The sequence below is a fragment of the Mya arenaria genome, chromosome 10 (genome assembly GCF_026914265.1).
Source record: "Mya arenaria isolate MELC-2E11 chromosome 10, ASM2691426v1".
Lineage (NCBI taxonomy): Eukaryota > Metazoa > Mollusca > Bivalvia > Myida > Myidae > Mya > Mya arenaria.
The window spans coordinates 21,755,693-21,768,354 of record NC_069131.1 but is presented as its reverse complement, the minus strand read 5'-3'; the positions used below and the strand labels follow the sequence as shown (position 1 = coordinate 21,768,354).

The following is a 12,662-nucleotide window of genomic DNA, read 5'->3' as shown; positions in this document are numbered from 1 at the left end:
CAAATTGATGAACACGTATAGCAGGGATGTTAAACAAGTGGAATACAAGAAAATCCAACACTCACCTTTATAATTTGACCTTTAATGTTTAATTAACCTTTAATTTTGAACACTGATCTGAATAGGACTTGACAACAGATTGTCCCAATATCGGCAAATCCGGTATTTCCTCAAAACAAGCCAAGAAATGTTAATAACAGCTAGTTTGAGGCCGATTATACATCAATTTATATGACTCAAAATATATTTCGTCGCTGTCTCAGCTGAGTTTACCCGTTTAAGAAAGGGTATATTGGTTTCCAAGTTTATAGTATGACTATTTTGCTTGTGAAAGTCACGTGCTTAGAACAGATACATAGACTGACGCTTTTTTAAATATATCTGTATTTACGTGATAAACAAACCCAATAAAATTCTAATTGGAAAAATTGGGAAAGATAAATTTGCTGTGAGCGATGTGATACAGCAGTTAGTAATATTCGATGCGTTTTACACAACGAAATCAATTTCAAGTAACTTTTTTTACAATTTTCTTTTTTTTTTCCAGTTGTAGCATTTGTTGTGAAGTCCCTTTAATGTGACCTTGACCTTTGACATATTAAAAAAACACTTCACAAATTGTTGCCACACGCTCGTTCAACCGCCCGTTCGTAAACAAAGCCGATATTAATAGTCTAGGTTTTTTTAACTTGATAGTATGTTATTTTCAATTCAATTTTGTAAAAAATGCCATTATTCAAAACGAAATTCAGAACTGTCTACTGGAACAATAAATATGGTGAAGTTTAAATGTGTTTTTTAAATCATACGAATATAACGGCAATGTTCGGGACAAAAGATTGGCTTAGTAGATTATATGTTGTCGAAATCACTAAATATATTCAGAATAACAAATAGAAGTCAAACAATAGTTCCCATATCGTAAACAAAACTCCTTTTTGGAAGAAAATTTTGTTTAAGGTTTGCAGTAATCTTGGACGCCTTTTTGAGCTTGATTTAGTCGAAATGCCTTATAATTGCATCGATGTATATCTGTTCAATGTTTTTAATAAGACTATCATGATTTCGGACTAAATGCACACATGTGAAAGAAATTTAGCATGAAGTTACATTGTGAGGCCTTTTTAGAATTATATTCATTCCATTACTAAGACTACTAGCCAATGATATTTTCATTTATACTGAGTTCAAACAATACACTTTCATTGTAGTGAATATCTTATGTTTATGTGGAATTATTTTGATCTCGGATTTGTAATTAACGTTTCTTAAGAATTTACTAGTTAAAGATAATTTCTGACTTAATGTACACATGTGAAAGAAACTCAGCATTAAGTTACATTGTGAGGCTTGTTCTTAGAATTGCATTCATTCCAATACTAAGACTACTTTGTAATGATTGTTTCATTTATTTTGAGTTCATATAAAACGCTTTCATTGTTGTGAATATCTTATGTTTATATGGACTTATTTTGATCTCTGATTGGTAATAAACGTTTCTTAAGAATGAACTAGTTAAGGTTAAATATGCTTTTTAGGAAATACGCATTTTCTTTTATTGTTTTTTTTTTTCAGTAATATCGATATTTATTCTCCATTGCACTTCTGTTTTGTATCTTATTGTTTAATAATGTATGTACACGGTATATATCATTGATATATGAACCAGACTTACAAAACGTTTTTAAAATGCGCTTTTAGCCTTTAGAAATGGATTGATAAAAGGTGATATATACTACATGTAACTCCGACATCTTCATTATGTCCGCAGTCGTGTCGTCCCAATGAGTTGTACCTACACAAGTCGACCTCAGGCTCGTTTCCTTGACATGAAACATCGTCCAGCCAAATCTGGCCACTGCCTGCACCAAAATAGGCACTCGGACGAACCGTTGCATTGACCCTTGAATTGAAAGGGTCTAATAAATACATATTTATATTCTTGAATTGCATTATTTCTGATAATTGACCCTGTCTGCTCATTCTATAAGCAACTAATTAGATAAACTGTTTTTTATAATTAAGAGAATGAACGTTTGTAATTCAATCGATATAAATTCTTTTAGCATAAGGCCACCAACTTGATTCCTATTCCTGGTTAGCAATTAATGTTGATGTTCATTTTCATTTTGTTTCCATTTCTGTATCCCAGACGGCCAAAACATTTGGAGCTTTTGCATAAATAAGTAGTTAAAGTGAGATATTGTTTTTTTTAAAAGCAACAAATGTTTGAGCAAGAAATACTTTAACATTTTTTTTAAGAAACGTTACCTTATAAGCAAAATAACTTACGTATCATATCCAAGCTGTCGACACACGACCTTGGCGAAGTTTATGCTTGTTCCATCATCACAGATCGTACCCCATGCTCCCTTGTGAAGTATTTCAACACGACCCTCAAATTGCGTTTTACCGTTTCGTAGTCTAATAAGACCTGAACCTTAAAAAAAGAAAAACATAATTTTCAATTCTTACGTGGCGTTTAGTTTGTCACGATTCAATTATGAAAAACTTCCGCAATACCCTAGGCTTGCCGTAAGTTAGTCGAATAAAACTGGAGCCGATGCTGCCTGAACAATGAAGTTAGTGATGATAGGCACACACATGGACAAGGGTAACACTATGCCCACGAACTTTGTACAATTGTGCATAAAGGAATACATATTTATTAGACACGACCAAATGTCACCAGGTTTAAAGTTGCGCTATTGAAAGGTTTGTTTAAATTCTACTAGTGATGGAAAAGCATGCATGTGGGCAAGTATACCTGTTTTCTTAATGTGGTTTTCTATGTTTTGAAAGAGCTTGGTCAAATCCTCAATAATACCAAACCCCCAAAATAGAAATATTGAAACAGATGCATAAATGGTTGTTGAAACAAAGTATTTTGATATATATGGAACTCTCATCTTTTATTGGCATTGTGCTTTCACTAGGAATTCTGTTGGCTATCCATTAAGGGTACTATGACAAACAAGTGAAATACAAGACAATTCCACCAATGTCTCTTTACGCTTGGCATTGACTTTAAACCTCTTACACAGGATCATTCTTGCTATAACCCAATCCATGGCAGACTAACATACCAAAGAAGCCAAGATATAAGGCATTCTTACCAATTACCCTTTAGTGTGACATAAACCCACTGATATTTGTCTAACACGTCAAACGCCAAATTCTCGTGGATTCCATTTTTGCAGAGTAATTATCCTCGGATATATAACAGCCCGGACAAATCAAAACAAAACACAATTAACTTTGACCAACAATTCTTAAGTGTAGTATTGACCTTTGCCTAACTGACATCGCTCTTGCAGACGACACGCCGGCTTCTTATTTGTTATTTTAAATTGCACCTTTGCATGGCCAAGTTATAGCACGAACATAACACATATTCCTCCCAAACACCCACCAAAACGCCCGCACAAACACCAATATACCCCTTATAACCCAGATTGGCTTTAGAAATTGTTTTTATGTTGTTGTTTATTTTATACTGAAAAATTAACCTATTTTTAAAACAAAATTCTGATTCCTAACTGCCCTTTTTCACAAACAATATATAAAAAATCCATTTCTATTCAAATGCACAAATATATAAGGGACATACTTAGCTCAGCCTTGCTTTTTTAGATTTTGTGCAACTTTTAGTAAATAGTGACTGGATTGGGTTTAATTAAGTACTTAAATTAATATCGTTTTAGTGATTTTATTTTTTCGATATCACTTAATTTGTCTAAGTCATCAAATATAAGTCAAAAATTAGTTCAAAATTAGAAAACACACCTACATCAAAGCTGATGATCATTTTGTTTAATTTTTGTTGCCCATCGTTGACGCAATATTTAGCTTGGTATAGTCGAATGGTTGTATAAGTACATTCAGGTTGTACATTTGGCGGCAATTTTAGATTTTGATTTTATCTTGTCAAAAATGATATTTGAGCCCTTAAAGGAAAGCCCTTACAATCCTAATTTGTTCTGATCCTCGAACTTAACAAATGTTGAAACTGAACGAGAAAAGAGCTATTGTTATTGTTATTTTTTCGTAATATTTTATGAATATTAATGAGATGGGCGTGGATTCCAATCACTTTGCTTTTTAATGTTTACATTTTAACACAAATTACAATTGTGTAAGCTAGCTTAAACAGGTAATTTCAATTGATGCAGAAAAATCATCGGAGCTATGACACTTGAGCACTTTTATTGGCAGCACCATGCAAAAGATGTCTAGATTTGCATAACTTCGTCTAATTTAAGTACAATTCCAATATTTATTCAATAACGAATACAGTAAGTTAACAGTTATTTTAAAATTCATAAAAACACACTTAAAGTCCGAATGTTGCCCCGTCCTATTTTTATTCCAAAAAATATCATTAATTGGCATGTTCATATAAAATTTACAATTTCGAACATTTTTTTGCCATCTAGATATCATTTTGAATAATGATTATGTGTAAAATATGGTATTACACATATTCTTCATTTTACAGATGACTAACGAATACATGTAAATGTTCATGTCCATATTTGTAGGAATATTGTACATTTGAATCTACTTGCGGCCATTTTAGACACACTCTTGAAAATCTCGAGTTGCCCTTTGGCGGAACAAGGCCATTAATCTGATGCTAGACTGGCAAGATATGAAAAATACAACATTTTATATGCACCGTGATGCAAAATTGGATTTTGTTGCCGTTGTAATGGAACAGATATTAAAACATGATTATATAATTTGAATGATTAAGTTTAATTCAGATAAAAGAGCTCACAAAGAGCCTCGAAAACCCCTTGGGCTATGCAAAAATTATTTCGAAATTAACGAAACTATTAACAAATCCTGGACAATGAACTGAATCTTATACTTTTATTTGACAGTACGAAATGTTGCCTTTATTTGCTTACATGATTATAATAAAAAGCAGTCAAATCAACAAGTACTGTACACCCAGACTTCCGAATGTATACCTAGATTAAAAACGAGACAAAATAGCATTTTACACAACGGCCCCTCAAGGTCTATCCATATGTTTTAAACCCATAATAATTAAAACAAGTGCTCATTGTAAGATATTGCAGCAAACTGTGGAATAATATTACATCTAGTGACATTACTAAAACAATCGAAACCAACATTTTATTGTAAAAAAATCCTAGGATTTTACTTTACAACCAGATCTGTTATGTGCGAGTCCATGTTAGGACATAACAAGTTATACTTGTCTGTAAAAATAAGGCAATTATTGTTTTAACACTTACTTCTATTTCTGGACTCTAAATGTACTAGTAAAATAGATTCATAAGACGATAATGTCAGTACGTCTTAGATAATAATGGATATGAAGGTTTTATACCTGACATGTGTTAAAGCGTATGGTCTTCATTAACCTTAATTTAATTCACCTTGAACAAATACCATTTGGACACCAATTAAAAACTATTATGAACTGTATCGTCCTTTCGAAAGGAATTGTTGCTGTGGGCAGATAGAACTATTTCGGACGGAGATTTTAGACTTTTCAAAATGTTAAACCCAAATCGTTTCAAAGCAACCGTGTATTATATTTTTTGAAACGAAATATATCAAAGATATCCGAATGTTAATTATTAAGCTTCAATGATGTTTCAACTGTGATAAAGGCGTTACTATCGTAGAAATACACAGCGTATATGAATGCAGTATACACGAACGAGCTATTTAGTGTTTAATCACTGACGTCACAGAACTCGACGTCACACTTGCCCATGCACTAGTATCAATGGAAGGAGAAACATTCTTTTTCGCAGTTCTTGGAGCAGAACTCACTGTTTCTGACTACCAGATGTCTCTGAAACTGCTCTTAAAGGGAACCTTTTCTGATTATGCTGAACTGTGTTGTCCTTAATAATATGAATTATTATTTGTATCACACATCCATATCACCACGTGTGGTGGAAATAAAGACTTGAGTTGAGTTAAATGTATAGTTATATAAACTACTTAAAGTAACTATAACTAATCATTTTTTGCTATCGTACAAAGCATGGCAAACAAACAGAGAGACGAAGCTAAAATACAAGATATTCTAATTAATTAACCTTTAGTGTGACTTTAACCTTATACCTACTGGCTTGGGTTTATCAGGTCAATCGCCGAAAACTAGTGGTTAGCATATGTGCCGAGTAGTTATTCTCGGAAATGTTACAGTCCGGACAAACCAAAACAAAATTAACACTTACATACGATTCTTAAATCTGCTATTTGGTTTTATCCTTTGCTCTACTAGCATCTGTCTATGATATATTGAAAAATGCATGATATAAGTATTGTTCATAGGGAATATTATGTTAGTACGTTGGTCCGTGGTGTATCACTTTCTCGTTGCTTGCAAAAGAATCCGTATCGCATTCGACCTTCGGTCTCGTGTGATACGGATTCTTCCACAAGCAACTCGAAGTGATACACCATCTAGGACCAACCTTCTTACATAATATCCCATATGTACTAATATGTCATGCCTATTTCTATTGAACTCCACAGAAAAGGAGAAATGAATGGTAATATTTACTGCATGTAACTCCGACATCTTCTTTATGTGCACAGTTGTGCAGTCCTCATGGTCTGAACATACGAAATTCAATCACAGATTCGTTTCCTTCACAACATCCTAATGATCATTATGAGCCTTAAGTGTGTATAATTTAAGGCTTGCACCGTGAAATATTCGCATTCTATTTAATTGTTTAATTTTTTGTTTATGCTTTTTTATATTTGATAAGTGTATGAACTGTACTATTATATGAAACATTTTTCTTTTGAACTCTACAAAAAAGAATAAGATGAAGGGTTATATTTACCACATGTAACTCCGACATCTTCTCCATGAACACAGTTGTGCTCTCCCCATGGACTGAACATACACATGTCGATCACAGTCTCGTTTCCTTGACAAGTAACAGCGTCCAGCCAAATCGGACCATCACCTTCACCGTAATAGGCTTTAAAACGTACAGCCACATTGTCCCTGCAATTGAACTAGTCTGATAAATAAGTTGTTCGTTTTAAGAAATTTTCTTTGATTATTGACCCTATCCACTTATGATATTTTTGCAAATTATTTGATATACAAAAGAAGGACCTTTTGTATCGTTATCGCTATGTATGCTTAAATCAAAGAGACACCACTTGATTCCGACTCCTGGATTAAAATTGCTTATGTCTTTTTCAGTTGATCATTTGTGAAATAAATGCTGCTATTACATTCGGAACGTTTTGCAAGAATCATTGATTAAAGAGGATTAAAAGCAACTGATAATGACACAGAAATACTTAGACATTATCATTTACCTGTTGAACAAAATAACTTACGTAGCATATCCGAGCTGTCCACAGACGACTTTGGCAAAGTTTATGTTTATACCATCATCACAGATGGTACCCCATGTTCCATTGTGAAATACTTCAACACGACCCGTATCTGTATGTTTGCCGTTACTAAGTCTAATAGCACTTGAACCTAGATAATAAAAAAAACAAAAAAAGATATTGAATTTCAATTTAAACTTGGTTTAAAATTGTCTACGTAAAAAGCAAATCCCTCCGCATGTCGTTAGATTGTCGAAAAGGGCTGGTGATCATGGTGCCTGATAAATGGAAATATTGAATCTAGATTCAAGCAAGGCTATGACATTTGTGTTAATTTTAAATCAACCTTGCACGGCAAAGTTACTTCCCAAAAAGTGCACAAATTGTTGCCACCAGCTCGCCCAACAGCCCGTTTCCAAATCCAGACTTTAAAAACCTAGGTTTTCCTTAAGACCTAGTAATATATGACTTGTCATTCAATATTGTGAAAATATCACTATTTTAAACAAAATCTGATTTGTCTAATGATACAATTAATATAAGTTTCCATATCTATTTTAAAACACTAGTCTTTTAAAACTTGAACCGGAAAATGAAATTAATTTATTTCATTGCGTCTAAAATGTCCATATTCCATTGTGAAAAGCTCCTACACGTCGAGTAAAAATGGTGACGATGGTACATTTATGACGGAAATCATACTCAAGCAAGGTTATAATAATTCAAAAGTTCTTGTACGACTCACAACCATTGTGCCAAAAGGAAAACATAATCACTAGACATGCGACCAGGTTTTCAATTTGAGCTATTAAAAGGTGTGTGAAAAGAACTTAATATGAAAAGCATACAAGTGGTCAAGGAAAACTGTTGGCTTAAGCTTTACCATGTTATACTAGAGCATTGTCAATTCATCAATTATACCAGACTCGCCGCTGAATTGAAACCGTGAAACAGTTGTGTGAAAAGTTGTTGAAACAGATACCAAGTACTTTGATATGGAACGTTTATTGCCATTAAGCTTTGACCAAGAATGTAAGTGGTTGCAACTCCGTATCACAACAAGAGAAATACAAGAATATATGTTTCACCATTGTCCCTTAAAGTGTGGCCTTTAAAATAAACCTCATTACATTGGATCATTGTTGCTATCGTACTAAGTATGGCAAACAAACAGACCGACAAAGCTAAAATACAAGAAATTCTAATTAATCAATCTTTAGTGTGATTTAAACCTAAGACCTATTGACATGGGTTAAACACGCCAATCACCGACATCTAGTGGTTAGCATTTGTTCATTGTAGTTATTTCGGACATGTTACAGTCCAGACAAAGTAAAACACAACTATCATTTACAAACGATTCGTTAGTGTTGTATTGACGTTTGTCCTGCTTGCATCGGCCTTGCACGTGACATGCCGGCTCCTTCCGGAGCTTGCCACCATTCGATTTTAAGCTGGATTTCCGTTTGCCATTGGGCTACACCCAAAACACGTGGAATCTGGAATAAGTCTAATAATTCTTGAGAAACTTGAGGCCTGTCTATCTTTTAAAGGGATAAAAACTCTTGGTGGTTTTGGACTTGACTACACAGTCAACGATTAAGATTGTGGAGCTCAATATGAGGTCTGGGACAATGTTCTGACACTGCTTTAATACGGACCATGTCTTTGTTTTACATGGAAGGGGATAAATATATGTCATGAATGGTAAAGTTATTCTACCATCTTAAAAAATAGATAATCAAGGTTCATTGCTTTTCTGGAAGCCAGGACTTGATTGATACCTGACGGCAACCGAACACTCTCTTTGGATACACTTCATCAGTCAAAAAGGCATTTGAAGCGTCCAGGGAAGCGTAACGGCATTTGCTAGAAAATAAACTGTTGCTAAAGACCGACAACTCTTATTTGAAGTTCGACCAGTTTCATTGAGTCAGTGTCATTGTGGTGTACCAAGTCATCTTTGCAGCATCGCAGCCATTGTTGCCGAGATTCGCCAACAGCCTTGAGAAGAAGAGCTCGAGGTAACTGTCGCAAATGGGCGGCGTTTATACTCTTCTTAAAAATAAACAGGTTTCCCTCCCGTCTACCTGCGTGTGTGTGTGTTGTGGGGGGGGGGGGGTCAATCGAAACAATAACCTAGAGGAGACCATGTACTTGACTGGTCAATAAACTGTTTGTGCATCAGCAAAGAGTAAGATTATGTATTCAATGTCTGTTTTGGTACACCACCATTTGAACTACAGTACAACTGCGATCGCTCGAGGTCGCCAGGTACCGAGCCAAAACCTCGAGGGAACCGACGTTTCGAACGACCCGATTTTCAATTTTTCAGTTTGATATGTAATATCTTTCAGTGTATTTTAATTTTGAAGTCGACAAACAGACTGTTTACTAAGACACCGATTATGTGTTGCCTTGTGGAAATCGCTAATATGTTCAAAGGTTGACGTAAACTAAATGTAAAACGCAAAAGAAAAATATAGATAAATGAATAAATAGAAATGTTTATTTTAACAAAAAAGCACAATCGTAACAAGCAACATTTGAATGACAGTACATAGTGTGGCATTAGTCAGGTTTAAGTTTCGCAAAATCAAGGATTGTTGATTGGCGTATCTTGTCGGTTTCGCGAAACTGTTCAATCGTAATGTGACGTGACAGCGTACAAAGCGTCTGAAGATCACAGTCAGCAATGGTCAGAACGCCGGTTCTCGAACGACCGCTTGTTCGAACGACCGCAGTTTTACTGTATATCAATAAAATATTTGTTTCTAGTCATTCAAGAACCCTCAATTTAAACCTTTGTAATTCAAATGGGAAGGAATGTAATAAAACTATATAACAACTGTTGACAACACTGTTGTACGAAGTTTACCAAACACGAATACGAAAGTGATTCCTCTGGGGGAGACGCTCGAAAGACGTGTTTGAGGATCACAGTTACAAAAACAATAAAACTAACAAATAACCCCTGGTGAACCCATAAATCGAATACTAAAAGCACAATTTCTTTACATCTAATCTACTTATTCAAATACAAGAAGAGAGCATAGAAGGAAGTGAAAAAGTACATTATGTTCGTAAGAAAATAATCATTTAAAGTTTATAGTGGTATTGTACATCTTGGCTCCCTTCAGGAGAAAGGTCACTTAACGGTGAATCTGACGCAGTTGTATATAATGTCACTATTTTGGATTGCTTGCAAGTCCCAGAGATTATAAGGAACATGCAATCAGGTTACTTTTCGATTTTTTTTAAATATCATTTCCTGTTATACTTATTAATTGCATGTACACGTTCATTGACTTCAACTTTATTTAGCCCTGGCATTTCCAACACAGTCTGTAGGAATCCACAACTTTCATAAACCCCACATTCTGAAAACTTCACTTTGTGGCCAGTATCCCTAGAATGTTTATAGTATTCTCTAATATAATGTTTTGTCTAACTGGTGAAATGCAATTTTACTATTTTACAATCGTTTTCACAAAATCAAAATATATGGAGTTTTCTTAGCATACAACGAAAATAAAATACTTGCCTGTATAACATTCAAACTTACCGTGTGCCATTTTGGAAATGTTGAGTCTTTAACAAATGTTTGCAAATAAACCGAATTGGCAAACTTATACCTTGTGGTGAAATGAATTGATTTCTGCCTTTACCAGAAAAAATATACGCGGACCAGTTTATTTTTCAAAATACCAAAATTCATGTATCATGTCATAATACAGAGATTTAGTTTGTAAGCAGTGAAATATGCTGTTCATATGAACAACAATATCTTTATTGATCTTTATCAGATGAAAGCATATTTTCACAGCTAATAGGTAAATAGTTTTATCAATAATGTTATTATAATTAAATAATTCCGACAAGATATGAAAACATTAACTATTTTTCTTTTATATTATCGACATAAACTGTTCACTGGACTATGTTTTGTATTTATTTAGGCTACATGAACATTTTTGACATAACACTTGAGAAAAGAAATCACGATTATGTTTTGAAATTGAATGAATACTCTTACCTTGACAGTTTATACACGGAATAAAAATAACCATCAGAAGCTTCCAAAATGGGCCAGTTCCCATGATGCCAAACGATCCTCAGTGATTTTGTAGAGTTCCAAAGCAGAGTTACACCAGCTTAAAGTAGAATTTACAATAAATAATTGATCTAATATTAAATTATTGCAAATAAGTGTCCATCAATATGATGTTCATGATTTGTAAAATAGACGATAAATAGTCCAGCTCAATCACACAAGCCCTGTGCATTCTTACTGCAAGTGATACAGCAGATGTTTACGTGCAAGCACTCTTGGCTTAAGTATGATGCAAATGAGGAATTACTTTTACCCACCTATAGTGTTATTATGATGCAAATGAGGAAGATGTGGTATTGTCATCATGTAACACTCGAGGGTGCTTTTAATGTTTTGTTTTGTTTTAATTTTAGGCCAGGCTTTTTAAAGGATGTTTAAAATATGTAACATACAGAATTTTATTATGCGTGCTCCTCTTTGGGTGAGACTTAGTTCTTTCTAACCACCTATAGTGTTATTATGATGCAAATGAGAAAGATGTGGTATTGTCATCATATCACACTCAAGGGTACTTTTTATGTGTGTTTTTTTTTTTCAAAATTATAAGCCAGGCTTGTTAAAGGATGTTTAAAATATGTAACAGACAGAGTTTAATTCTGTGTACTCCTCTTTAACATTCGATCAGACTTATTTCATTCTAAATGTTGAATATAAAAGGGCGAACCACCTGTATTGTTATTTTTTATCAAAATACTTATAGTCTTTAATGGCGAAACTTTATAATGATTGAAACCGCTGTCAACGTTGCTAAGACGATAACAATTATGCGTTTTGTTGATAATAATGTTGACGATGCTACTGATAACGAGTGTGTTGATAATAATGAGTATCATAATGCGATTGGTGTTGATGATCATGTTGGTCTTGTACCAGTTGTATTAACCAAGTTGTATACCATAGTCAAGATTTGTCGATGAAGTCCAGTTTTCATTATGCATACACAGTGGTGATGGTAAAGAATGGTCTCTATCATTAATACACTGTCTTTAGTGTGCGGACTGCTCTTAATCTTGGTGATGAAGACATGATATAATAAACATTATAATGATATAATTTAATAATTTAAACACATCATTAATACATTGTCGTCATGGTGAAGACTGGTTAAAACATCAAGACATCTGTTTTAAACCATTAAACATACTAGTGTTTAGATCGATATAAACTATACACAATAGTTCACAGTAAACAGTTA

The 12,662-nt window shown here is 33.9% G+C and overlaps 1 protein-coding gene across 1 annotated transcript in view; it reads right to left on the bottom strand.

The window, feature by feature from the left end:
* Positions 1-11,607, bottom strand: part of LOC128204451 (deleted in malignant brain tumors 1 protein-like) — a 44,161-nt gene extending 32,554 nt beyond the window's left edge. Inside the window, exons 1-5 of the mRNA XM_052905866.1 lie at positions 11,390-11,607; positions 7,357-7,504; positions 6,846-7,012; positions 2,293-2,440; positions 1,737-1,903 (exon numbers count right to left, since the gene is read on the bottom strand). Coding sequence (XP_052761826.1) covers positions 1,737-1,903; positions 2,293-2,440; positions 6,846-7,012; positions 7,357-7,504; positions 11,390-11,453 — 694 coding nt within the window. The 5' untranslated portion in view covers positions 11,454-11,607. The remainder of the gene's footprint in view (positions 1-1,736; positions 1,904-2,292; positions 2,441-6,845; positions 7,013-7,356; positions 7,505-11,389) is intronic.
* Between the last annotated feature and the right edge of the window lie 1,055 nt (positions 11,608-12,662).